Here is a 24,421-nt window from a genome sequence, read left to right as displayed (position 1 = left end):
GCTTTCCTTTGTTAAAAGAAGGAAAATAAAACATTGCTGAAAGGGAAGTACAAACATGTGAACAGGGTCCCTCTGAAGGGAGAAGTGGTCAGCAGTCCTTTTCCACCTGTAATCAAAAGCAGGGCTGCAGCTGACAAGGCTAGATAGAGCTCTGCTAGGGAAAAAATGATAAAAATAAGCATTTGCTACCTAAAGCTATAAGCAGTTTGAGTAAGTAGACACAAAACCCTCTTCTCTGTTCTTCAGAGTACGCTTGCTGTACCTGTAAGTGTCACTGCTAAGCAGTGACTAGCATACCATACGATCTTCTGCTAAGTCCTTTTTAGTTAATGATACTAATTTAGCCTCTAGAATGCATTAGTTTGCCTGTGCCATTAACCACTTGGTGATTGCAGGCATCCTGAGCAGAACGTGTCTCACACATCTTCTGGCATCTATTAGTATCCTCCTTAGAGTGCAGTTGAAATGGGATGATTTTATAGAGAGTGTGTTAGAAAATGTCATTGCTGGAATCATCAGCAGATATGTGTGATATTTTATGAGCAAGTTTTATATGAACTGGAAAGAGCTTTACCTGCTGTGATCTGAGTTTAAATATCCATCTGTAGCCATCAATAATCTGGGGACTTTTGTTGCTTCTGATCCAGGAAAATAACAGTGGCCTTTCCAAGAGTTTGTTAAAAATACATTTGTAATCTAACCTTTCCTATTTTTTTTTCACGTGGTAATAGATTAGGTAGGTTCTTAACCTCTTGTTTTACATGTATTGTAGCTTCTCTTGCAATATCGCACTGGCAGTTTATGAACCAAGGCCAAAAAACTGTGCTTGCTAGACTTGAGCAATCAGGAGGGAACAGATGATGAAAAACTAACAATGTTTTACTCATCTACCACTCATTTTTCTTCACTCACATTTCTTCACAGAGTATCTAGTGAGTAGATATTAACAAAGACAGTAATAAAAGGCACTTTCAGTCCTCATAAATCGATGTGTGCTGGTGGGGTCAAGAACAAATATAGGAAAGGTTACGACATGTAGAGAACTCTCTTCCTGTGTTGTGATGCTCAGAGCCAGGCTGGGATTTTTTTCAGTTGATGTTTTGAAGGCAATTAGAAGGAGGCATTTCTGTGGCTGCACAGGAGGCTTAGCGCTGGCTGGGTGCGCCGTCAGCTTTTTTTTAGCAGCTACAGTAGGTCAGGTAACATGCTGAAAAAGAAGTCCTTTTCAGTGAATCAGGGCTGTTGTACCACTCCGCCTGGGACAAACATTTTTTAAAGGCATCTCAGAACCCGGGGTACTCAAGCTATTCACTTATCCACAGCAGGAGCACAAGACCCCGCTGCTGAACGAGCCTTCCAAGTCTACACTGACGAGATACTTGAGATTCCCTGAAGAGAGAAGTCCTGGCCAGAGGGAAGCTTCAGCGCTGGGAACTCTTGGCTCTGGTTTTGGGGTAACAGGGACCTGCTGCTGATGCCTTCTTAGTTATTTTTTAATATTCTCTCACCCTTCAGGCTGACAGGTTTCTTCCAGGTCCCAGCTGAAGGAGTAGGTCCATCATTTTATCTGTGTTCTCTCTAAGCACCGTCTATGCTGAGACAAGTGTGGAGAGAGCAGTATGTGTGTCCTCCTCAGCTCCTGCCGGGGAACAGCCTCCTGTCAGCAGATTTGATTTAACCTATTAAAAAACAGTGGGCTGAAGGGACCATGGAGAGATGACTTTGTTTTCCTCAAATGAAGTTGGTGGTTTTGTTTTGCTTGGATGGGGTAGTAAAAAGTTTCAAAAGAAAAATGTTTATACAGTTGGAAAACAGTATAATGTAGGCCTTTGGTATCACCTGATAAAGCTGAGACAGTTAGGTTATCAAAGAGAAGCCAGAGACTTAGCAAAAGCTCAAAGTCATCATAGATGTTCAGTTATTTTACTGATGAATTAAGTTACATAGGTTGCCTAAGAAATGAATTAGCAGTCTTTTGGAAGGGCATGGGAATACTGGAGAGAAAGTATTTGTAAAATTAATTTACTTGTAGAGTTTCCTGCAGTGGTGCCTCAGTACTACATATCTGTCAACATTAAATGAGATCTGGGGGCTGATTACACCTAGGTGGGGACACTGTTGTGCCCTAAGGACAGACTTGTAATTTCATTTGTAATCAGGCAGGCTATAATTGCTACATTTGCCTCTGATTAAAAAAAAAGGTCAGAAAAGAAATGAATTGTGCTCTGTATGCAGAGGGGAACTTCACACTGTAAGAGCACTTCAAAACACTGACAGACTTCACATTCCCTGTTTTTTCATCTTTTTGCTTGCTCAGTTGGCAGGTCTGTAGCTTGCTTCTCATCGGCATAGGAATGGCTATGTGGGACTGCTTCCTAAGAATGGAGTACAGGAACGGTTTTGAGTACGCACCTTTCTGATCTCGATGATGAGGGATAAGTACATGTCCAACCTCTGATTTGGGGAGAAAGAGGATTTCTGTGTGGCTCAGGTGAGGGGTACCTGTGGTTACTGAACTAGGAGGAACATAGAGAAGGAAGGAGTTGTCCTTCTGGCCTTTGGGAGTGTTTCAGGAGATTGCTAGAGCCAACACAGGAGTGATTTGTTGAACTGAGCCTGGATGCAGAAGACTCTTGCCATTCTCACCTGAAAGGCTAGATCAGCCTCAGGGAAGGCTTCTTGGAAGAGATATAGGTAACCATTATTAAGGTCAAAAGGAAGCCCATGAAATCTGTAGTAGGCTATTGTGCGTCTGGAGCCCTATATGTTAGGATAACTGAGAATCAAGATTCTCTTCACCAAACGATTTCTGTATTTTTCTTCACAGTGCCATTTATAGCTGAGGAATATCATTATTTTACCTTGTTTTTGTCTTGTGGACAAACAGCAAGTTGAAAACAGTCTGAGTTTTGCATATGAAGTCTGTGGCCTTGCTGGGTGTCAAGGCTTTCTCTGCTGTGTCTGGCTTAGTTCCACAGTCCCCAGCTTATCCTTCTTTTGGAAAGATGGGTTTATTTGTCAGTGATGTGCCTGTTACTGGTGGGTAAGATCTCAAAAGGAAGGGAGACTAAGTTAGTCTGAGTATTGGTAAGCTTTTTCCTTAAAGGAGGTGGGAGGAGAAGGGAGTGGCACTGGGAAAGAAAGGTCTTAGCAGGAAAAAAAAAAGTTCTCATTGGTTTTGAAAGAGCAGCTCTCAGAATTACTGGATCATCTTCATCTGTTGATCTCAGTGTTTATTTTCGGTAACTTTTTTTTTGTGAAGGAGGAGACAGTGTTCCCCAGTTCAAGTATGTCAGCTTCTTTACTCAGCAGCTCATCCCTTGGTGAGTGTTGTGTCCAGAGCCCCGGGACTCACGCTGACTAGCCAGCTGGCTATCGGCACCTGGGCTGAGCAGGGACCGCTTTCAGCCAAGGCTGGAGGGAGGGAGATGTGAAATCGTGTTTCCAGCCTGTGGAGATGGTTCAGATGCTGATACATCTGTTTATGCAGCCCATAAACGTGTAGAGAGGACCCATACAGCATGGCAACCGGTTCAAGTGTCTTTAAAAACATCATCCTTATTCTTCCTTTTACTTTCAAAGATTAGAAAAAATCCAGAATAAGCTTTCAGTATCTTTGCTTTTTCTATAAAATACTAAGGAAGCAGGGACTGTGATCTTGAGAGACAAGAGGGGTTTTTTACCAGTAAGCACATTCAGTAAGGAAAGCCAGTAAAAATGTCCTCCCTCACCTTCAGTGTTTAGAAGATAAAGAGGACTTCTGGCAGTTTGCGTTATCCAAGCTGACCCAGTTGCGTGCTTTCAGAATGACTCTGCTACTGATCGGAATTTTGCATCTCAAATACTTTGTCTGTTGCTACTGAGCTTCTGGAAAGGGCCGTTAAGTCTGTGTTTGCTTCCTGAAACACAGTGGAATCTAATTAAAAGCGTCATTGTTTTGAAACACCATGATCTGCTGCCAAAAGAGCTACTGTTGTATAATCCTTAATAGCAGGTTAGAGTGGCAGTTGTTCCTTGGTTTGAAATCGGTATGTGGAAGGATGGCTTTCCAGTTCTCTCTCCGGGGATGGCACGTCTCATCTTGTTCTCTCTCTCTGGCAACTGTAACTCACGCAGAGGCGTTCAGCTATCCTGAGTTGGTAATAGATCCTCACGCAGGTTTGAACACCAAGAGTGTTACTTAGAGGTTCACTTCCATGCTGACATTTCTTCCTTTCGTGCTGTTTATGTTATCCTGCAGCTCAGCTCGCACGCTGTCATGCTTCATCTTTTTAGCAATGATATTAGCATTTGCAGATATCAGTCAAACATTGAATTCCTATTGTGGTGGGCATTTGCATCAAAGTTTACCTCCCGGTTTTCAGCTAAAGCAAATACATAGGAACTCTTAAATATTTTTTTTAGGGTAGACTGTGTAAGAGCAGAGGGATAAAATTCATCTCTAGTTTTTAATCTTTCAAGACCCTTTGCAATGAGAGCAATTGCTTATGGGAAAACAGTGCGAGTAAAATATTTTAATTATCTTATGGGTTTCTTGCTGGAAACATAAAGCAGTGAGAACAACATCTCCGCAGCCAGGTCCATGCTTGCTATAGGCAGGCGCTCAGTTGGACAGCAGTTTGGGAACCTCTGCAGCAGAGGTTGCTGCAGGCTGCTGAAGACCTTTTCCCAAGGAAGCGAGTTTCCCAGGGCCGTTAGGGTGCACAGTTCATGCTGGTGTTGGCTCAGAAGAGCATTTTTTTGTCCATTCACCTTCTCCTCTGGTGAAACCTCTCTCTGGAGTTTTCTGTCCAATATTGCTTGTGCCTCAGCCTCTTATTCACTGAGACATTGGTTTATAAGGTGAGGAAGAGTCAGTTTGACTGGCCTGCTGGGTAGCTCAGGCTTATTTGACTTCTCTGTATTAATTCTTGAAACTGTGAAAAAAGGCTGATTTAAACATCACCCCCCTCCCCTTCATTTAGAGCCCCCTGGTGATGGAAAAGCTACTTCGGAAATTTGTTGTTTCATAATTAACTGCCCTCTCTATTAATATTTGTTGTGTGGATTTATTTAATTTCCAGTCATGGGCGCTTTTTTTGTTCTGTCATTGCTAGACTGAGAGCCCTCCACAGTCATGCTGCTTACCTGCGCATAAATGCTTCTAGACTATTTTCAAATCACCTGCAGACCTGCCCTCTTTAAATTGGCAGTCTTCCACTCCAGCCTTACTCTCTTTCACAGCTTTATTCCTTCCTCAGTATAATCAGTATCATCCCTGAATGGGGACAGCTGGCTGAAGACAGTTTTCTAGTGGTGTTTGTAGCAGTGACAGATAGGCACACGGAATCCTGCTTGGTAGCCTTTACATCCAAGGATCATATTTGACCTGCAGTCACAGCATTTCTTTGAGAGCTCATGTTTGCCAGTTCTTCTCTGTGGAATAGCTCTTGCTCTTCTGGATCAAGTCTCACATTCCCTAAGTATAGCCCTCTTCCTTTTTTTATAGCAGTGGGATAATATGGGGCACACTAGACTTAGAGAAGTGGAGAACTATCATTACCTCTGTGTAAGAAGCAGTATGTTGGAAATGACTTAACTAAAATGGTAATTCTGCAGGAAATATTGAGAAGCACGAGCTATATGGAAGCTAGAAAATATGCTAATTAGCTCACTGGAGAATTTGTGGTTCCCATTTCAAGGCAGTAAACTCAGTTACAGATAAATGAGGAGAATGGATGGTGTCATGGTCCTCACAGAGGGTCAAATTTGAGGTTTGCTCCTCACAGAGTTGCACTATGGATTTCATAGTTTTCCAAATTCCTTTCTAACCATCCATAAAATTGATGATCATTAAATAATGCTTAAAATATTTAAAATAACTAGTGCTCCTTGGAGTTCCTGAACGAATAGAACTCCTTGGATAGAAATGGATACTCACCCGAAGAAACTCCAAATTTATCTGTCTGTGGTTTTTAGTGCATCTAATGCATTTGGGTCCTGGATTATTACTGGAGCTCTAGGCACTGTGCAGACACTCTGTGGATATGGTTGTCAGTAGAAATAGTTTGCTTAAAAGATCCATGTAAAATAAGCTGGGTTTTGTTAAATATATTTTACAGTGTATTTGATATATAGCCATTACTTTAGCATCTGGCTTTATGACAGAGATAAAATTCAGCCTGAAATTAAATCAAATCCTGTAATAAGCCACATGAGTAGCATTCTCCCTTTTGATACCTTACCCATCCAGAATTAACCCCTGAGTTACCCTTGTCTATCAGTCAGACCGTAGCAAATAACTCCGCTGATGTTAGCACTGCGGAGGTGCACAAGAGACACAGCTACCTCCTTCCTGCGGGAGGACTCAAAGCCAGCATCGGAGATTGCAAGCCTGGAGGTGGGAGGGTTAGTACAATCTATGGAGCAAGGAGAGTCTTATCAAACTAGTGTAATCCATGGGTCTTTGTATACTGCAAGTGGGATCTACTGTGAGCTCAATACATGTGTCTGTGGTTAACATTAACATTAAGAACATTAACGTCTTCTTAACAGCAGATCTCTACCTCTTTAATGCCCTGTAATGGGCATACAGAATTATCCTGCTTAAAGCCAACCTCAAGTATTAACTATCATGAGCTGAGAGTACGCTTTGAAGTGTCTCTTGGAAGTAATTTAATATTCTAATAGGAAGAGTGTATTTTATCCGTCCTGCCATCATGAACCTGAAGTCTTGCTGTTAAAGAGGTGGCCACCCAGAAGTGGAAGTTTTTCAAGTAAAGAACTTAACTTTAGGCACAAGGGGGGGGGGGGAAAGTCAATTCTCAGTTTTCTGGTTTAGGTAATTTACAAGATTCACTGCCTATATGTGGCAACTGTGGGCTTTCCAGTGCCGCCAGAGATCTCAAGTCGTTAACATATTAATTTTCCAAAAGCTTCACTAATTTAAAGCACCTTTTGGAAACAATTTGCTACTAGTTATTAAGAAGTGTTGGCAGTAAGAGTGGTTTGAATTGTCATCCCAGAGCTGTGGGGGAGAGGAGAGGAACTGTGCGAACTAGCAGTTAGAGCTGGTGTGTAAAGCTGCAACTCAGAGTAAGATTGGAGCGTCATTCGGCATCCGTGCAATCACTGTGGCTTGGAGCGAGTCAGAAGCCTACTGCTTTGGGGCTTGTGTCATGCGTAAGTACAGGTAGTTCTCAGTGTTCAAGAATTTGTAGACATGATCTAGATACCTAGTGTAACTGATACCTTGACCGAGACTGATTATATTTTTGTCTTCTAATTCTTCGTCAATTGAATCTGATGTTGTCATTTTCAGTACATTTCCTAGGTTTGCCATCAGGTAAAGCTGATGTAGCCTAAAATATATTCAGTTAATTATTTTAGGATTCCTGGGGAGACTTTATCAGACCGCCTGATTAAACACGTTCATCTCTGTTGTGTATTGTGTAACATTCTCTTTGGTTGCAAATCGAATGGGACGTACTTTGTTATCATCGAGGAACTAACACACTATCATCCTTCTTTTTCATTGCAAACTAGAAATATTTCTTGAAGAATTCTACTGTTTCTGCATTTGTCCTCATCTCTGTTCAGTAATGTCTCTGCTCTCTTGCAAGGATTTCTCTTGTTCCTACCATATGTAAAAAAATCTCCTTTTCATTGTCAGCTCTGCAAAAGTGGGAGCTCCACCAAATTTTGCAAGTTGGTTATCACAAGACTTTTTTCTTTTTACATTGCACTGGTACGAGCTAAAGGATTAGTTTGTCCTGTTTTCCAGTGTGTTTTGGTGGTACTCCTGAATTCTGTGACCATATTGACATCTGCGCATCTGGGACCTGTAGTTCTGAGTTACCAGGAACATTAAAATGTGGCCTGGGGAGTCCCCCACCCATTCTCTCTGTATTGTTCTTCCCAAGCAGAGCGTGAGCAGAGATTTTGGTATTTAGCTCACATGAATTGTTCTGGGTTTCAGAAATGCCACTTACAGACTTTTTGTTTCTCATTAGTTGGCATTTTTAGTTCTAGAAAGTCTGTGTCACCTTGCCTTCTAGCAGCCCTAAGATGTCTCATCTTTTCCTCATCTGCCACATCCCTTCAGTGAGTTTGTGACACACAAAGTTGGGGTTTGTGGAGTGTTTGAGGGCTCTTCCTTCCTGGACATTAGCTGAATTGAGTCACCCTTTGGCTGAGGCGGGAGCCTGCACAGAAAGAACTGTTCCATGGAGGCAGCATCGGAGGGCCGGCACGTTAAGGGGAGAGGAGTTGCTATTGGTACTTATGTGTGAACTGATTCATTGCCTTTGCAGAGAGCTTTAGTGTGGGCATGGCGGGTGAGATCAAGCACAGTGCCTGAGTGGTGGTGTTGAAGAGGAGGCTGAAATGGTTGCGCAGCAAACAAGTAAATAGTTTGGGAGTGTGGCTACAGCATGGGCGACCCAGGGCTCAATGCGGGTTCTGAATAGGGAGCAGAAGTCAGGCGTGTTTAGGAATGTGTAGAGATTTGAGCTTGCTAAGAGTGTATCGGTCTAGGTATTATTCCTACTGTGGAGTTTAGTTTCAAGCAGGGCACATATATCAAGGCATGCTTACATTTATGAAGCTGGAAGATGCAGTGTCTCTCTAATTCGTCCTGACAGCGGTAGGAACTCAGACTGGTTATTAGCACGTAGGCTGAGGAATTAGGACTTCTGCATTTGATTTCCTCTTGCTCTGTGTTATTACCATCTCTGTGTCCCACTATCCTTGCTGACAAAATGGGGGCAGCACCTTTTGCTGCCCCTAAAGGTATTATGTGAACAAGAGTTTGTGAAGTGCTTTGGGATCGCAGGCGTAAGAACTGCCGTGCTGGGTGAGGCCAGAAGCCTGCCCAGCCCCTGACCACACAGCAGCAATAGGAGATGCTGTTGAGAGGGGTGGCACAGTCCTGGGTGCTTTCTGCACTCTGTCCGAGGTTGTCAGAGGATCAGAGGGCATGGCACTAACCTGAGTGGGTTTCACCTCCTCTGATGCTAGCTGTCCCAAGTTTCTAAGCTAAACTGGATGCAAGCTACTTCTACCCTTGGTGGAGGGAGAGGAGTGCTCCTGGAAAGCAAGTCACTCACTTTTCTTAACCTCCCTTACATGGACAGTCCTCTCAGCTGCAGAAAAAACCTGCTTTTCCCCTCCCTGTTTGTGAGGCCATGCCATGACCTGGACCAGGAATTTGATCTGAGTCTTAAAACAAGCCAACCTCAATCCTGCTAACTTTGCTTTTCCCCTTTCTCAGGATTTTAACATGGTTCATTCCTCCCTAGCTGAGACCCCACAAAGCCACTTGAGATGGAGCAGCGTTGTGGTGGGGAGGCAGGAACTGCTCTAGGTTTGGCAAGGGCACACGAAACCTGTCTGTACACCCACAGCCTCTGACTAGACGCAAAGCTTTTAAGTAGCTAACGTTAGGTGTGATAATTTTTTTCTCTGTTCTCTTTCCACTGTGCACGTACATGTGTGGGTTGTACTGACAAGTTATTAAGCAGAACATGTGAGAAGAGGCAGATATAGTGTACGGCAAATCAGTGTGAGTACGCTACAACTTTGAGATTGGTTAGTGATTCTTTTGTTTTCTGCTGTGTAAGCTCTTGGAGAATATCCTGGACAAAGTGGGGTTGCCACAGCTATTTTGTTCATCTCTGCATTTTAGTGTGTGTGCCTGTGATTTGGCATTGCATCATCAAACAAAAAATTGCATCGACTCAGAAAAAAAAATACAGGCAGTGCATTCAACCTGAACACATCAAGTATTATCAGGTGCAGAAATTTCTAACTATTGGTTGGGCAAAAAAAAGATAAGAAACACAATAGCAAAACTTGAAAGGGAATGCTTCTGGACATTTTATTTTATATGTATAAGTACTTGAAAAAATACAGTATGGATAATACTTGAAAACAGCTAAACCCTGACAAAAGAAGCAAATGAACTTACTTCAAAATATGTGCTAAAAACCTCACATTCTTTTGGACCAAAGCATACGTGCTGGATAGTAGATCTATATCAGAGCTTTGAAGCTGAGATTTTGAAAATACCTTTTCAAAATTAACCCTGTACCATAAATGCTATCAGATGCTTAATTAGGACTGCACTAGCAAGGAGCATGTTTGCAATAAATTATGGGGAGGCGTTCTGACATGCTTTATCTATGTAAAGATTTCTATTTTTATGTGAAGCTATTTACAGATTATTGATTTCAAAAATAGATTTGTAACTAAAGAAAGATGCATCGTATTTCAGTTGCTCGGAGTTGAGAATGTTGCCTGGCTGGCTGCCTGCTCTCTTAGATGTTTATTCCAGTGGCTTACAAGTGCGTGGAGTGATTCAGCCCTTCTTATTTTTCTCGCTCTATTTGGAAGAAGGAATTTGTATTCAGGCGTCAGGTCCCATATCTCTTACCCACACAGGTAGCCTGATTTTTACACCTTTGAAGCATCAGAATGATTTCATTGAGGTCTGTGAGACTTTTTGTGTAAGACTTTCAGGTGGGGAACATCCATCACAATATCTTTTGTCAGTTATTACTGTTTTACTTCAGGGCAGTAAGGTATTGTCACAGTGCCAGTGGAGCCTGCTAAGCTCTAAGAGTGCCTCTGAGTTCATGTAATAAAAAACTTCAGCATAAGATTTTTTTTATTTTATTCTGTGTGAACATTAAAAGAAAGGTTTTAATTAATAAATCAGGGCAAAGCCTGAAGATAGAGGGAATATCTTTTATTAGAGCAACTGATAGAGTTTGAAAATTTAGACAAGCTTGTGTGCCCAAGAGCTTGTCTATTTTTTTCCAGCCATAACAGTTAGTCTAATAAAAGATATTGCCTCTGTCTACAAACCTTGTCCTGCCTATGAAGTCTGTTCATCACAGCTACAGCCAAATACTCTTGGAACATTAAAATAATTCAGGCCTTTCTTGCTTAATTATGGAAACTCAGATTTTTGTGGTTTCCTCAGGCCTCAGCTTTTTGAATCCCAGCACACACAGAATGATGCAGGCTGGTTTCTCCTACCGTAAAGGAGAATGTATCAAATAGGAGCTCAAACTACTTCACTGATTCCTTATTTTAGAGAGGATGTTATTAAAGGTAACCTGCTAAAGTTCTGCCATCTGGATTTTAGGATATTTTGTAGGATGCTCTGAGATGTCTGGCATGGATGGCTGTTGAGCAGTCCTATCCTAGCACTTGTGTCAGCATCTCTAATGTGGTGTGATGGTGATGGGAAGCAAATGAAGTGGGAAGAAGGGGCTGGCAGAACGGTCCATCTCTGGCTTTGGCTGTGGGTGTAAATCCTTGAATCTTGCTATGTGTCTGGCTGGGTAAGCGGAATAGTGTAGCCCTTCTCAATGGCATGAAGCTTGGATTTGGACTTGTTTCAGCTGGAAGACCTAGACCTGGACCTAAGAGTCGTAAGACCAGCCATGCAACAGTTCTTTCAGAGCTATTTTACTTGCTTTTTAGAGGCCTTAAATGTATAAGTCTTTTGGATCTGAATCTGTAGCTCTAGGTTAGTAGCTTTAAAATAGAGCCAGGTAAGACCAAGGTGGTGATGATCTGGGCCATCTTGAAATGTCCATGGGATAAGATGATTTTCCACCATTTGGGGACACAAGCCCTTCCGTAGTTTGCAGTCTTGGGGTCATTCATACCAGATCCTTCACTGTGCTGCACGTCTCTTGGCTGCTGACCTGGAGTCTGTCGCTCTTGTTGGGCACTGCTCCTCTCCTGAGGCCCCTCTCCTCTGTCAGGGCTGCTGCAGCTCTTGCTGCTTGTAAGGAGCATTACAGTAGGCAGTGCCCTGCCTTTGAAGTGGAACAGGTTGATGCTTGTGGGCTGTTTAGTTCTGTGCCCTGTGCTGCCTTCCATCTGCCTTTTGGCACAGCTTAAATAGCTGGTAATTACTTATAAGCCCTTGGTGGCTGGGGCCTGGGCTATTTTAGAAGCTGTTTCTCCCTGCATGCCCTGTTGTGGAAGTTGCGGCTGGCTGGAATGGCCCGTCGCCCTCTCGCTGCAGTGACCTCCTCTCCTGGGTGTGTTGCAGGGAATCTGGGGGGGAGAGCTCTCAGCTCTGGCATGTGGTCCCTTGGGCTGCCTGCCAGGGCCTAAATTTAGTGACCTTTAGGATGTGGCAGAAGATGCATTTGTAAACCTTGGTTATAGTAACTGGGAGACAAGCAGAGAATGCTGGGGGAGGGGAGGGACATATTTTTTACAGACAAGCTGTTTGCCATCTGTTTGGTTTTTATGACCAGCAACTAGTAGGTAAATAGACTCACAAAGGCTGTGACAATTGCAACTGTTGCTCTTCAATAAAATTTAAAACAAAAAAATGGTACAAATTTCTTCTAGGGGAACGAGCGTGCGTGTGGCTGCCGAAAGCACCGTGACTTTAATGCTGATTCGGACACTCCCTCTACTCTCTGCTTTGCTGAAATCATCTAGTTTCCCTTCTGTAAAATGAGGGTAGTCATATTTTAAAGGTGTCTAGAAATGGTTGCTGTATCATCACCCGTGTAGCTTGTGGGTGGTTTTGTTTCTTTTAAGGAAGAACAAACAAGCCAAGCCCTGCAGTCCAGCAGTTGTGTGGGTTACACAAGAATGTGGTTTCATGTTATACCTAATTTGGTGTAACTGTGGGATGTGTCTCCTGCCCCATTCTTCATACCAGCAATAGTGATAGCGTTGTGGCAGGTTGAGCTGGGTTCAGCCATGCTGGCCAGCAGTGAGCTACCCAGTTTTTGTTTGCTTTTGGTCAGTTAGTTTTGATGGGTGAGGACTTGGGCTGGTGAGCTGAACTGATTCACCATGGGGTGGCTGCACCATCCCGCCTGGTCCCAGGGACGCAGCAGGACACACATCTGGCTGGAGGAGGGGGTGAGCAGGATTGCCCCAGTGTGCTAATAACACAGCTGGGAAAGGTACCCCTGTTCCTCAGTACAGTCCCTTCCTGATGAGAAGGACTGTCCAGTGTTTTGGTTTTGACAACCGGTACTAACGAAGGGGTGCAGATGTTTGTAAAGATCTGCTGGTGAATATTTGCGTTGCTAGTGTTACAGGTTTGCAGAATGTTCTTGCCCTGTCTTAATGTGGCTGACCTGCAGAGGACAAAAGATCATCTTTCTACTTTCCTTCCAATTGTTTCTGCTAATTTAGCATCAGTTTGAAGCTTTGTCTTTGCCTAGAGATCAAATGGCCAGGGACAAGGCTCGCTATTTTTACTGTGTGGTAAGAGTGACAACGTCAGTCACACATGGGTTTGTAGGGTTTGCCCTGCCTAATTTGTCTTGTGTATAGAGGGTAGGTTTTGCATCACCTAATGCTAACACATTTTAGTAACTCTAGGGTCAAAAAGTACCCCTTTTCAGCAATGAAAACAAGGTCTCTGTTTCTAAATGCATTTTCACCACAATGGATAGGAATGTCTTTGCCTTTCCAGCCATGTGGAAAAGCCTTCCAAATTCTCTGTTTTAACACCCTATCTCATCAGACATCTCAGAGGGAAGCATCTTACTTAACCTGCAAACTCAGATCATTCCACTGAGTACTTTGCAAGGCTTCCTGAGTGGCATTGCATCTCTTCATACCAGGAAACAGGCAACTTTCTGGTGAAACAACCCTTGAACTTAACCGTTTTCTCTTCTACCTCTTTCAGAAATAAGTAAGCATTTGAAGATGACAACCTCATGGAGTGACAGACTTCAGAATGCAGCGGATCTCCCTGCAAATATGGATGGGCACGCGCTGAAAAAGTACCGTCGGGAAGCTTATCACCGGTAAGTTGTTCATGTAACCCCAAAAAGTGCTGAGACAGAGGGAAATAAACTAAGCATAAACCCCACATTTCTTGGTTTTTACTTGTTGGTGAAACAGAAAGGTCATCTCACCTTCCTTGCAGAAGTGTTAGTAGAAGAGAACTAAGAAGACAGCACGGTATTGGCCTGCAGGAATTTACAAACAGTAATGTTGGGATACATATACTGGAGCAAGGGAAGGCATGCTTTCTTAATGCAGTCAAAAGATTAATCAAAGGTAGATTTTGGGATAGAAGCTTTCAAGTCAAGAAGTATTCAGTGGCAAGTGTCTTATAGTAATTATTTCAGTGCAGACTAGGAGAGTGTAGCCTTAGACACTGGAATGCGCAAATATGAATGAGGAGGAAATGAAATGGGATCAGAAATTAAATGTTTGAGAATTATATCTAATATGATTAATTGTGTGCACCACAGGAGCATGTAGAAAGCACTAGGTAAGATCTCAGCCTCCTTTTCTATGGAAGGTGTGCCTAAAACCATCTTTGCTGTAAAACATTTACGGTCTAAATAAAGAAGATAGAGTACAAAACAAATGAAATGTTATCACTCTCATTTTATAGTTTGGGAATCAAAGTACAGACACTAGATTTTTTTCATATGATCACATTGGAACTTTGGTTGAGCCAAGAATTTAGCCCACAGCTCCCAAGGTTCCAGGCGTAGAGTGTAAAAGGTGGATCCAGTCTGTATCCTTATCAGATGTCTGGACCATTACCAAGTTAAAAACAACGGCATAGAGTAATTGTCAGTATTCTGTTTGTAGGAGGTGTATCTTCAAAGTTTAGCTTGTTTAATTTGAGAAGTCATGCAGTATGATGATCAGAGTGTATTCAGCGGGAGTTGTAGAGACATATGTCTGATATAGAAACAGAAAAAGAAGTCAAGTTTCACAACCTCATGCTTAAATGCCACGTTGCATTTGTGATTCATATACGGTGGTATTTCTGAGGAAATGTTTTGGAAGTGGTAGATATCTTTTAATTCTCCAAATGGAATCTAATCAGAGAAAAACACCTTAACATCATGTGATAGGCCAGGTTGTGCAAGTTGCAATGTCTAAAGCTAAGTAATGGATCCTGTGATGCATTTTTGAACCTTTCCAATCTCCAGTTAATATATTTGGGCACATGTCTTAAGCGGTGTCATTATTTGGGTCTCTCTGTGTCAGCTGGTTTGTCATATATGGAAACATCTAATGAATGTAACTATATGTAGCATGTAGAAAGAAGGGGATTTTATACCATTCCCTGGCAAAAAATCTTCACCTTTTTGAAGTCATTGACAGGTTTACCTTTGTGTCATAATTTTACGTATGACTTTCGTTGTGTTACTCCTGATTTAGACTGATGGAAATGAAGTCAGAGTAAGGCCTATTTTTTTTTCCTCTCAGTATTTACTCAACATTTGTTATGGTCAGGTGCTGACAGTCTGCTAAATGTTGTACAAGATCCAAAGGAAGTAGTACTTGTCCCTAACAGCTCACATATTCAAGTCCTTATCATGGTTACCCTTACTCATGTAAGAAGAAATCTTTACTTTCAGAAAGAATTTCCTTATGGAAAATGAGAGTGCACGCATAAAGGAGGGTTTCCTACTAGGAGCTGGGATCTGGTAGTCCAAAATTAGCCTGTGGTACGGTTTAAGTACCCCATTTTAGAATCTAGAAATGTCTAATTCAAAACATACTGAGCAGAAATGTTGCTGTCACTTCAGATCTTCATGGAAAGCACAACACTGGAAATACATTAAGGGGAGGCACACTTTTGTTTTGAGATTACTATCATCTTCTAAAAAGAGAGGGAGGGAGGGAGGGAGGGAACGGGAGAGAATGAGAGAACCTGATGCCAAGACTGTAGTATAAATCTGTGCTATTAATGGCTTTGGTGTACCAGTTTCATGGGAGTTATTTTGATAATCCAGTATTGTAAGAATCTGAAACAACCTCATTCCAGAGGCAGTGTTGTCAGATTTCTATTTCTGGTATTTTCTGTGATCTTAGTGTTAACAGATGTGATGTTACTTGGAAGATAAGTGCAGACTTAACATGATAGAGTAGGACTGAGGTTATTTCCCCTTGTTGTTTATATTATATTTTAAAATATTTTAATAATTGTTCAGATGTAGAATATGTGTGCTGGCCACAGCCATCAGTTCTAGGATGTAGGTCTGAGTATGCTTTGACTCTTGGATATTGCTGAAGCACTGCCAATTCTATGAAAAACAGATAAAAGAGACAAGGCATTAATTGTAAAGATTCTTTTATTTCTCTTCCTCCTTTTTCTTTCTCTTTGTTTCTCTTTCAGTCTCTCTTTTTTCCTGTATCTTCTTGCTCTAGCAGCTAAAGAAAAAAAACTTGAAAACATGAATCTGACTCAGAAAGAAAATCAATAAAAAAGAATAATGATTTTAAAACTGTTAAGTATTTTTACCTTAAAGCTGGTCCCAGTGATTTTATGCGCTCAGTCTGGAAGGCTGGGGGAGCTTGGCAGCTGAGCCACATTTACAGATGAGTATAACTGGGGCTAGTTTTTGGTACCAATGACGGAAGCCCAGTTGGGCTCAGAGTCATTAATCAGGATTTTCTAAATGCTGCTAGTAATGCTTGGATTTCTGAAGTGTGAAATTTTAAAAACTTGTTTCACTGTTTGTTTATTTCACGCTTCAGTGGAGATACCTAGACCAATTGTTTTAAGTTTGTGGTTCTCCTGAACTGCCAGATTTGATATGCTTGTATTGTAAATGTTGCAGCAGCATAAAATAAGGGGGAAAATTTCTAATCCAAGCAAAATAATTTACCTTAAAAATAAACATAATGATACTGTGGGCATTAATCTTTTAAAAAACTTCATTAAAAAATTAGCTCTGAAGGTGCCACTCTAGTAGTCATATTTTACTGTGATTATTCATACTAGGATGTGTTTTTTCAGGTGTTGCACTTCTTATTGTATCATACTTGACGGATGGATGTTCAACATATAATATTGTTGACAGAAATCCCAGCTGAGACTGGTTTAACTGGTGTAATGCATACTGACTCAGAGTATGATGACTATATCATAATCATGTCTGAATGCCAAAGGCAAGAATGTTCAAAATCAAATATTTGTAGCTGTTTTCCTCCTATAGCTGTTTTCCTCCCAAAAGTTTTGCTTGGTGTTTGGGTGATTTTGTACAGCTGCTTGAGAAATTAGAGTGTTGAGGTTATTGATGATGTAAGCAAAGCTTGTGAATGTGAACACGTGTGCCATGCTGAAAAGTTCAAGGGCCGTGAAACCAACATCAAGAATCAGAAAAATCTGTAGGGGAGGAGAAGTGGTGGGGTTTTACCTTCAGGGTATGCCTGATGACTTTAACTAAGACTTTTGGTTAGCTAGTGTTACTATCATCCACAAACCTTGTTATACAACATTGTTGGCGCCTGTTGGAGGTGAGGTCTAAAGATGAATTAATATACAAGCTAGATGTTATTCATTCTCTAACAGAGGTCACTGGTAAGAGGATACTGCATTACTGTGCTATTGGCAACATACGTTTTAATTCGGAAATAAAATGGATGTGTAGCTGTTAGGTGACTTTTCCTTAGTGTGTGTGGTTGTGAGGCCACCTCCCTCATGCACTGCTTGTTGACTTTTCCGGGTAGAGGATAATCACTAGGTCATTTGTTCTGGAGGAGTACTGTCATTTAACGTGATTGTAATTAGGCAAGAACTAGGTTGACTCTGAGCCACCAAATTGCCCTAGTGTCTATTTTTTAACTTGGAGTGAGCACTTCTAGGCACCCTCTGGATTATCTCACATAGCTCTTTAGGGTTTAAATAGCAACCACATCTAGTTAAAGCAAATAATGGAAAAAGTTGGTGTTCCATCCACTCTTGTTACTGACAGTTACCAAGATCCAGGAAACAGGTATTTGCATTTACTTTTATTCTGTGGTTTTGGCTTCGCAGAGCAGTAAGGCTGAGGTGGCCTTTTTATTAAACATACAGACTTTGGGATGCTTTTATCATTTTGCATCAAAGTAATTTGAGACTTCTCATCTTGAACATGGGGTTTCTGTTGTTGTTTTAGTTTTGTTTTCTTGCTCTGTTGTTTACTGGCTAGTGCAGGGGATGTGGCATTGTGATTCCTAATCCTAATTCTCATGCTGACCGGCCAGAGAGTGTTGAATAAGTTGTTTCATAGATTTGTGCTTCAGTTTGCTTTCAGAGCATCTTGTAGTAGTAATATGAGTTAAGTGATTTAAGCTGTTAAGATACACTGAGATCCTGGGTTAAAAAAAAAAAGCTATGTACTTTAATAATGACAAAGCAAAAGGATTACCAATTGGTTGTTTTGATTTCTAAGGTTAAAGATGTATTTTAGTTCGTTCCAATTTTTAAACTCTGGGCTACTCACTGCTAATCTTGTTTCTTCGCTTCGTTGATTCTGGATCATCAGTGATTGCAAACAGGTGGAAATGTTACATAAACTAGGCTATGAGGCTTGAAACTGTTTGTCTATTTGGGTAGCTATATATAAAGTACCTTTAAAATGATCAGTTCATTGAGGTGGCAAATGAGAAAAAAAATCTTTACCAGTTTGAAAATGCTCTTTTCATCAGACACATTCAGCTAGGCGATGTGTGGTAGTTCCATGTAACTGCAAATGAGGTAGCTCTGTAGGTACTGCTGGCTGTGGTCTGTCCTCATGTCGTTGTGCAGCCTCCTTGGACTCGTGCGGTGGCATGCCTGTAGCGGAGGGCAGCATGTGGCACTCTCTGTTTGTTTTGCTTTAGTGCTTTGGACATTGGAGAGAGGAGGGAGAGGGAGTGTTAAGGCAGGAGAATGGGTGGGCTTATGAGAAAGCAGAACATGTGCCAAATTAATAATAAAGAAATTACATTGAAAATGTCCCATCATCCCTAGCTTTAATAGTTTTGCGGAGCAGACGGCTGTTATTTTGGGATGGAATCCATGTGTGAGCTTCTTGGCACTTTGCTGTTGCCTGGGAAGAAAACCCAAACAATGGAAACAGAAATGGCCAAGGCTATCTCCTTCCATCTGATTCCTGCTGAATTTCAGAGGGAAGTGCTCATAGTCATGTTTCTGGATACAGCCTCATCAGACTTTTAAATTCCGGTCGTAACCTGATTTTCTAGTTTTCTAGTTTTATGTGACTATAATTGTGCAAGGACAGTTTGTCTTGTGAAATTGCAGGGCACTATGTTGGAAATGTTACTAGAAGTAACCAGAAAATGTTGATGCCCTTCTTCTGTCTCCCATATCTGATACTGTTTCATCTGCCTAAAGCCATCTTGAGCCCAAACACTATCTCTAAATATTCCTTTTCGACTGAAGAAGGAATAAAATGGAACTCCAAAAATCTAGCATTGTAAAAGAAAGACCAAAATGGTATGATAAATAATAATATATGGGGCGGTCATTACCTGCCGAAAGAGGCAAGAATCAGCAAAAGGATTATTAGATTGGTTTTAGTAGTTTAAAGCGGTTTATTTCTCATCCCTTCTAAGACAGGTACGAAACCACCCAGCACCCAAAGGCAAGGCATTTTGATATATATTAGTATCTTCTTAAGGTTGCCCACATGATTTGTGCCAGATAAGTAAGGTCAGCAAGGGATTCATCACAGTTCACTGCTGTTGGTAGAAGTCACCTGTAACCAGAACTATAATGTCACGTAGTGAGACATCTCTGCCAACCATACAACATCTGGGGACTAGCTAGTAATACTGAGAACATCCAGTTGTCATAAAAGTAGTGGGATTTTTTTTTCATTATTAGCCTATTTGAGGAGGCCGTGGGGGACTTGGACATGGGAGGCTATTAAAAGCTAATCCATTTAGTTTTCTCTTATTTCTTTTTAACTCTTCCAGCATATTAAAACATAGAAGTTGTCCATAAAGTGAAGATTAACCAAAGTGCCTAAACTTTGAGGAAGCAGAAATCTGAGCCTTCTGGCTAGTTAGTCCCTGCTTTGTGGCTGGCTCGAGCCCAACTGTCCACCACAGTCTTTTTTAAACACTCATGTAGATCATGCTTAGCCAGCTCCCACTGTATTTGCTATTCCACACAGCACTGTTGCAAGTTCTTTTGTATTTATTTAATTTCCAGTGAAAAAACTCTCCTGACATAAAATGCTTCTTGCTGCAAGGTGTATCTAGACACATTTGGAAAATCATTATAAAAGTGCTCGGTTCCAGAAACCTTGCCTCGCATTGTTCATTTTCTCACTATAAGGAGTTGTGAGCCATGTGCCAAGTTCCTCCTTAGTTGTATAACTATGTGCATTTTGTTTATTTTGTTGGTCATATTACAAGAATATTATACATGCAAATTTCATTCAGGGCACAGAAAGCCTTTGAGATTTTCCATGAATAAAATAAAAACATTTCTTCCTCTCTGCATTCACTCCCCTCCTGTGTTACTTGAGAAGAGTTGGGATTTAGGTTTCTGCCTTGGAATTGATTGACAAGAACAGTAACAAAACTAAGAACAGTTCTCTTGTATAAATATAAAGGACCGTGAGTTGCAGTGTTGAGGATATCAGGGTTCTGTGACTCCCTTTATGCATGCTCAGCAGTTCCTTCTTCCTTGCAATACAACACATTTTTCTCTTATCCAGCACAATTCGTAGAGCTTAAAAAGAAAATAAATACTGTCATCATTGAGAGCTTTCTGCTGTGGCCAGACTGCAGGGTTTAATCTTTGAGGAAGAACTCGTTAGAGGAAATGTGCTTCATGGTTTCCCTTAAAGAAGCTTCTCAAGTCCATTTTTCTAAAGGTGTGGATCTGTGCCAAGCTAAGTCACCCCGAGCCCAGGCCCCTGCCTCCCCACTCCCACTGTGCTGTGTGCTGGCTCAGGGAGCCGATGGTGCTGGATGTGGTCCCTCAGCCGGCTTCCCCACGAGCACCGACACCTTGGACCGCTCCAGCCACGTTGCACAGGGAGTGCAAAACCGTGGAAGATTCATAGGGATATTCCTCAAAGCAGAAACACAAAGCTTGGTTTTTATCAGGAAGGAAAGATGAAGACAAGAGAAAGGCAGTGTCCTGTTTAAGGAGATGCTTTGGTCGCAGACAGGTGTGGAGCTGGGGAGTTGGGTTTAGGCAATACCCACCTCTGCCTCTCAGCACAAGGAATGGAGAGGGGAGAGTTTTCATGCTGTGCCTGCAGTTTGATTTGTCTTGATGCCCAGTGCTGTTAAATTTTTAGATCAGCTTAATTTTTAACTCCAGTGCTCCTAGTTAAAAATATTATTTTCTGAATGGAAAAAACCAAAATCAGGGGAAGGGAAAGTGTGATTTCTTTTGATTCTGGCAAGTGGAAAAATTATTCTAGATTAAAACTTCCTTGCCTAAAAGCGTTGGGTGATTTTAGTTTTCTTCCTACTCTGACTTTATCTCAGCTGTTTGTAGCCTGGAAGCTTCTCTGATTTTTGTTTATCTAGATGAGCTGTAAAAAAACTTGTCACCTCATCCTTTCCTTTAGAGACCAGAGGATCTTTTCCCTCAGGTGGTCAGGGCTCTTAGGGTCTTAGTGTTGGGTTTGCTTTATAGTCATTAAAAACAACTCTTGTCATTTCTCTATACCATGTCTTCTGTGGAGACGTTACCTTTTTGTAGCCAACAAACACATTTTACCAGTATACTTGAAATCAGGCTGAGCATACCTTCGATTAGGATCTAAGCACATCTCTGAAACGGGCTAAGTCTGCAACTTCTGAGAAGCACCTGGCTCTTCCCAGAAACTGTTATGGTGATTTAATCACAACTTATATCTTTAGTTTCTAGGATACTGCAGATATTTACTACTTAGAGTAAATTCCCTGAATTAAGCTGGTCAGCTTCTGGGAGTAAATATTTCAAAGTATCTACTTAGATACTTGTGTCTAGGGTCTAGGGGGGCACTGTGCAGGTGTCTGATAAAGGACAGACGTCTTCCTTTATCAGGATTTAAAGTTCAGGTGCCGAGTGCCTACAAAATAACCCAGTATCTGACTTGGCCTTCACAAGAGAAGCAAAACTGGTTCCAGTTTCTTTTGTCACTGTTTAGTCTGCCATTTAATCTGCCAAGGCATATCCAAGTTTAAAATTATTCAAGTGTTCTTGTTTCTGGTGCTGAACATGTTGTGTATAGCCTTCTTTAGCTTTTTAAAATATTTGCTCTGTTTCAGTCCAGCACTGTTGGGTGCAGTAATTACCACGTCAAATCTGTTGGTAGGATGCCTTGAAATCTGCCAGGTCCTGTGCACTGTTGGGGCATGATTAGACCCTGCCACATACGGTTTCTAGGTCATAGGCAATATTTATGAGTTGATGGAGAAAGAGATCTTCACCAGCTGTTACAAAGAGGGGGCTGGTATAGTAATTTTCATGTTTTAGTCATAAGACTTATTTTGGAACAAAAATATGCTAATAGATGTTGTTCATTTCATTGCCTTTAGTAAACTTTTCCAGATCCTCAGTATCAATGTATGCTGGTTTTTCTTTTTTAGTCCTGGGGTTCAGTTTGTAAATACTCCGAAAGCAAGCAATAAAAAAATGTCAGAGGCTTAGTAGAGATCCTTCCATGGTTTTTGGTCAGTTTGGTGTTGTCATCGTCTAAACATAGGCAGGCTGGACTGGAAGAGATCTCTTGGGTCACAGCTCCCTTGTTTTCGCCTTTCACAGGCACTGTCGTATTACCCTTTTTATAAGCGCATTCAGCTCTGTCTTAGGGCTTGGTTTTTGTCCTCATTTGGGAAACTGTTCCTAAATGTTGCAATTCTGAAATGCTCTTCTGAGCTTCTTTAAATTTCCCTTCCTATTCCTGTCCTGTTCAGAAGGACGGAAAACTGTGCCCTGGGGGCTAAGCCTAAAGGCAAGAACGAAATAGGGCTCTGTGGGTCGGGCAAAAAAAGTTGCTAGTGTCCTGCGGAGGTATGTTGTTCCTTCTCAAAGCTCTCCACTGTCAGAAACAAGCTGCACAAACATGAAATCAGAAATCGTGTGCCTGAATTAGCTAATAAATAATGTTTCCTGGCATCAGCAGCAACAGAACGTAGTCACCTTCATTATACAAAGTATGAGACTGTGTTTAGTACCAAATAGCATTTCGCGTTGGCCTCTTGTAAATCAGAGCTATCTCCATGTTAGAAGACAAACATGGATTCAAACTGCAGATTCATATAATTTGCTCCACCTACTCAAAAGCCAGCTATTTCAGGAGTGAATTTTAGTGATTTACAATCCCATCTCACATTTCCAAAAGGCATTTCTTTAACAGTTTCTAGGGTTTTTTTTTCCCATCACTTTGTCTTGTTTAGGTAATACATAAATCTATCAGAAAAGAGCGTCATCTATAACCTCTGAGACCCCTTAGTGACAAGCCCCATTGTCAAAGGCAGGCACTTTGCCAGGAAACTGTGACTCCCAGAGAGAGTGCGCAAGGTTAGGGGGAAAGTATACTATTGCCAGAGAAACTGTATTCCAAGTGGATTTGTGTGGAACAACAACGATATCCAGTGACTGGTTAAATTAGCCACAGATGTGTTTTCTAGAACACTGTCCAAGAAGATATACAGTACTTTAAGGCTTGGTTCAGACATAATGATCTTCTGAAGTCAAATCAGATCCAAGCAAAATTGCATCGGTACTAGGGAAGTTTTAAAGGAATTGTGTAATATGATTCAGACAAGTAGATGAATCAGACTGCTGCGAACTAAACAAGGAGCACATCGGTGAGAGATGAGGTAAGGCGACTTGCATAGAAGTGTGATAGTTTGATGTTAGCAGTTTGCTGTTAAAATTCAAGCCGTGGTGGATTGACACGGGCAGTTAATCGGGCATGTTATGCCGGCCACCTGCCCAGAACGTGCGTGCGGAGGAGAATCTCCCAGTGGTTTCTTTCAGCTTTTCAGAACGTACGAGTGCTTGGTTTTGCACTTGCTGTCTCCATTGCTGTATTGCTGTCCCTGCGCTACTCCTCCTACATGGCAGCGCTGCCGATTTCAGGTTTTAAGAGGATAATTACTCTGCTGAGGGCAATGCACTTATTAAATATCTGCAGAATTTTTACGTACTGAAATCAGAGTACAGGAGAAGGTGCTGGGACTCTTCTCATACAGGAGGATTTTCTCTCGGCATCACAGCTCAAGCAGTACATGGGATTTCTGTCTGAAATCAGTATTGAGAAGCTCAGCTTCCATCCCGCAGCCGAGTTCTGACTCTTGTTCTTAAAGTTCAGATAAGACAGACAGTGGAGAGAAGTCTTGTCGAATTACAGGTCTGCTGTATGGTTTAAAGTTCTGGGGGAACGTAAGCAGCTTAGTTACTCTAGCAGTTGGAACAGGCAGCAAGAAAAGCTCTTGTTGTATTTTCTGATCTATTTCTTTACCATGTTACTTACTTCAACTAAGTTCAACTAAATTGAATATGGTGTATTAAAATGTTGTCATCAAAAAGGGCCTGGAAGTACTCAGCTTATATTCTCATTGCAATAAGCATTAATAGTAAAAATGGAATTTTAAAAAAATAGCAGTTATGTTGGAGTTGCAGGGGAGCTATAACTAAAACCACAAATTTTCACAGTACAAATAGCATATTCTTGTGGATGAAAATTTA

General features: G+C 41.5%; 1 protein-coding gene across 1 annotated transcript in view; it reads left to right on the top strand.

Annotated features, from left to right (window-relative positions):
* NT5C2 (5'-nucleotidase, cytosolic II) overlaps positions 1-24,421 on the top strand; it is a 62,407-nt gene that overhangs the window by 6,706 nt on the left and 31,280 nt on the right. The window contains exon 2 of the mRNA XM_064464068.1: positions 13,661-13,781. Coding sequence (XP_064320138.1) covers positions 13,681-13,781 — 101 coding nt within the window. The 5' untranslated portion in view covers positions 13,661-13,680. The remainder of the gene's footprint in view (positions 1-13,660; positions 13,782-24,421) is intronic.

The sequence above is a fragment of the Phalacrocorax carbo genome, chromosome 12 (genome assembly GCF_963921805.1).
Source record: "Phalacrocorax carbo chromosome 12, bPhaCar2.1, whole genome shotgun sequence".
Taxonomy (NCBI): domain Eukaryota; kingdom Metazoa; phylum Chordata; class Aves; order Suliformes; family Phalacrocoracidae; genus Phalacrocorax; species Phalacrocorax carbo.
This window is presented reverse-complemented; position numbering and strand designations above follow the sequence as displayed.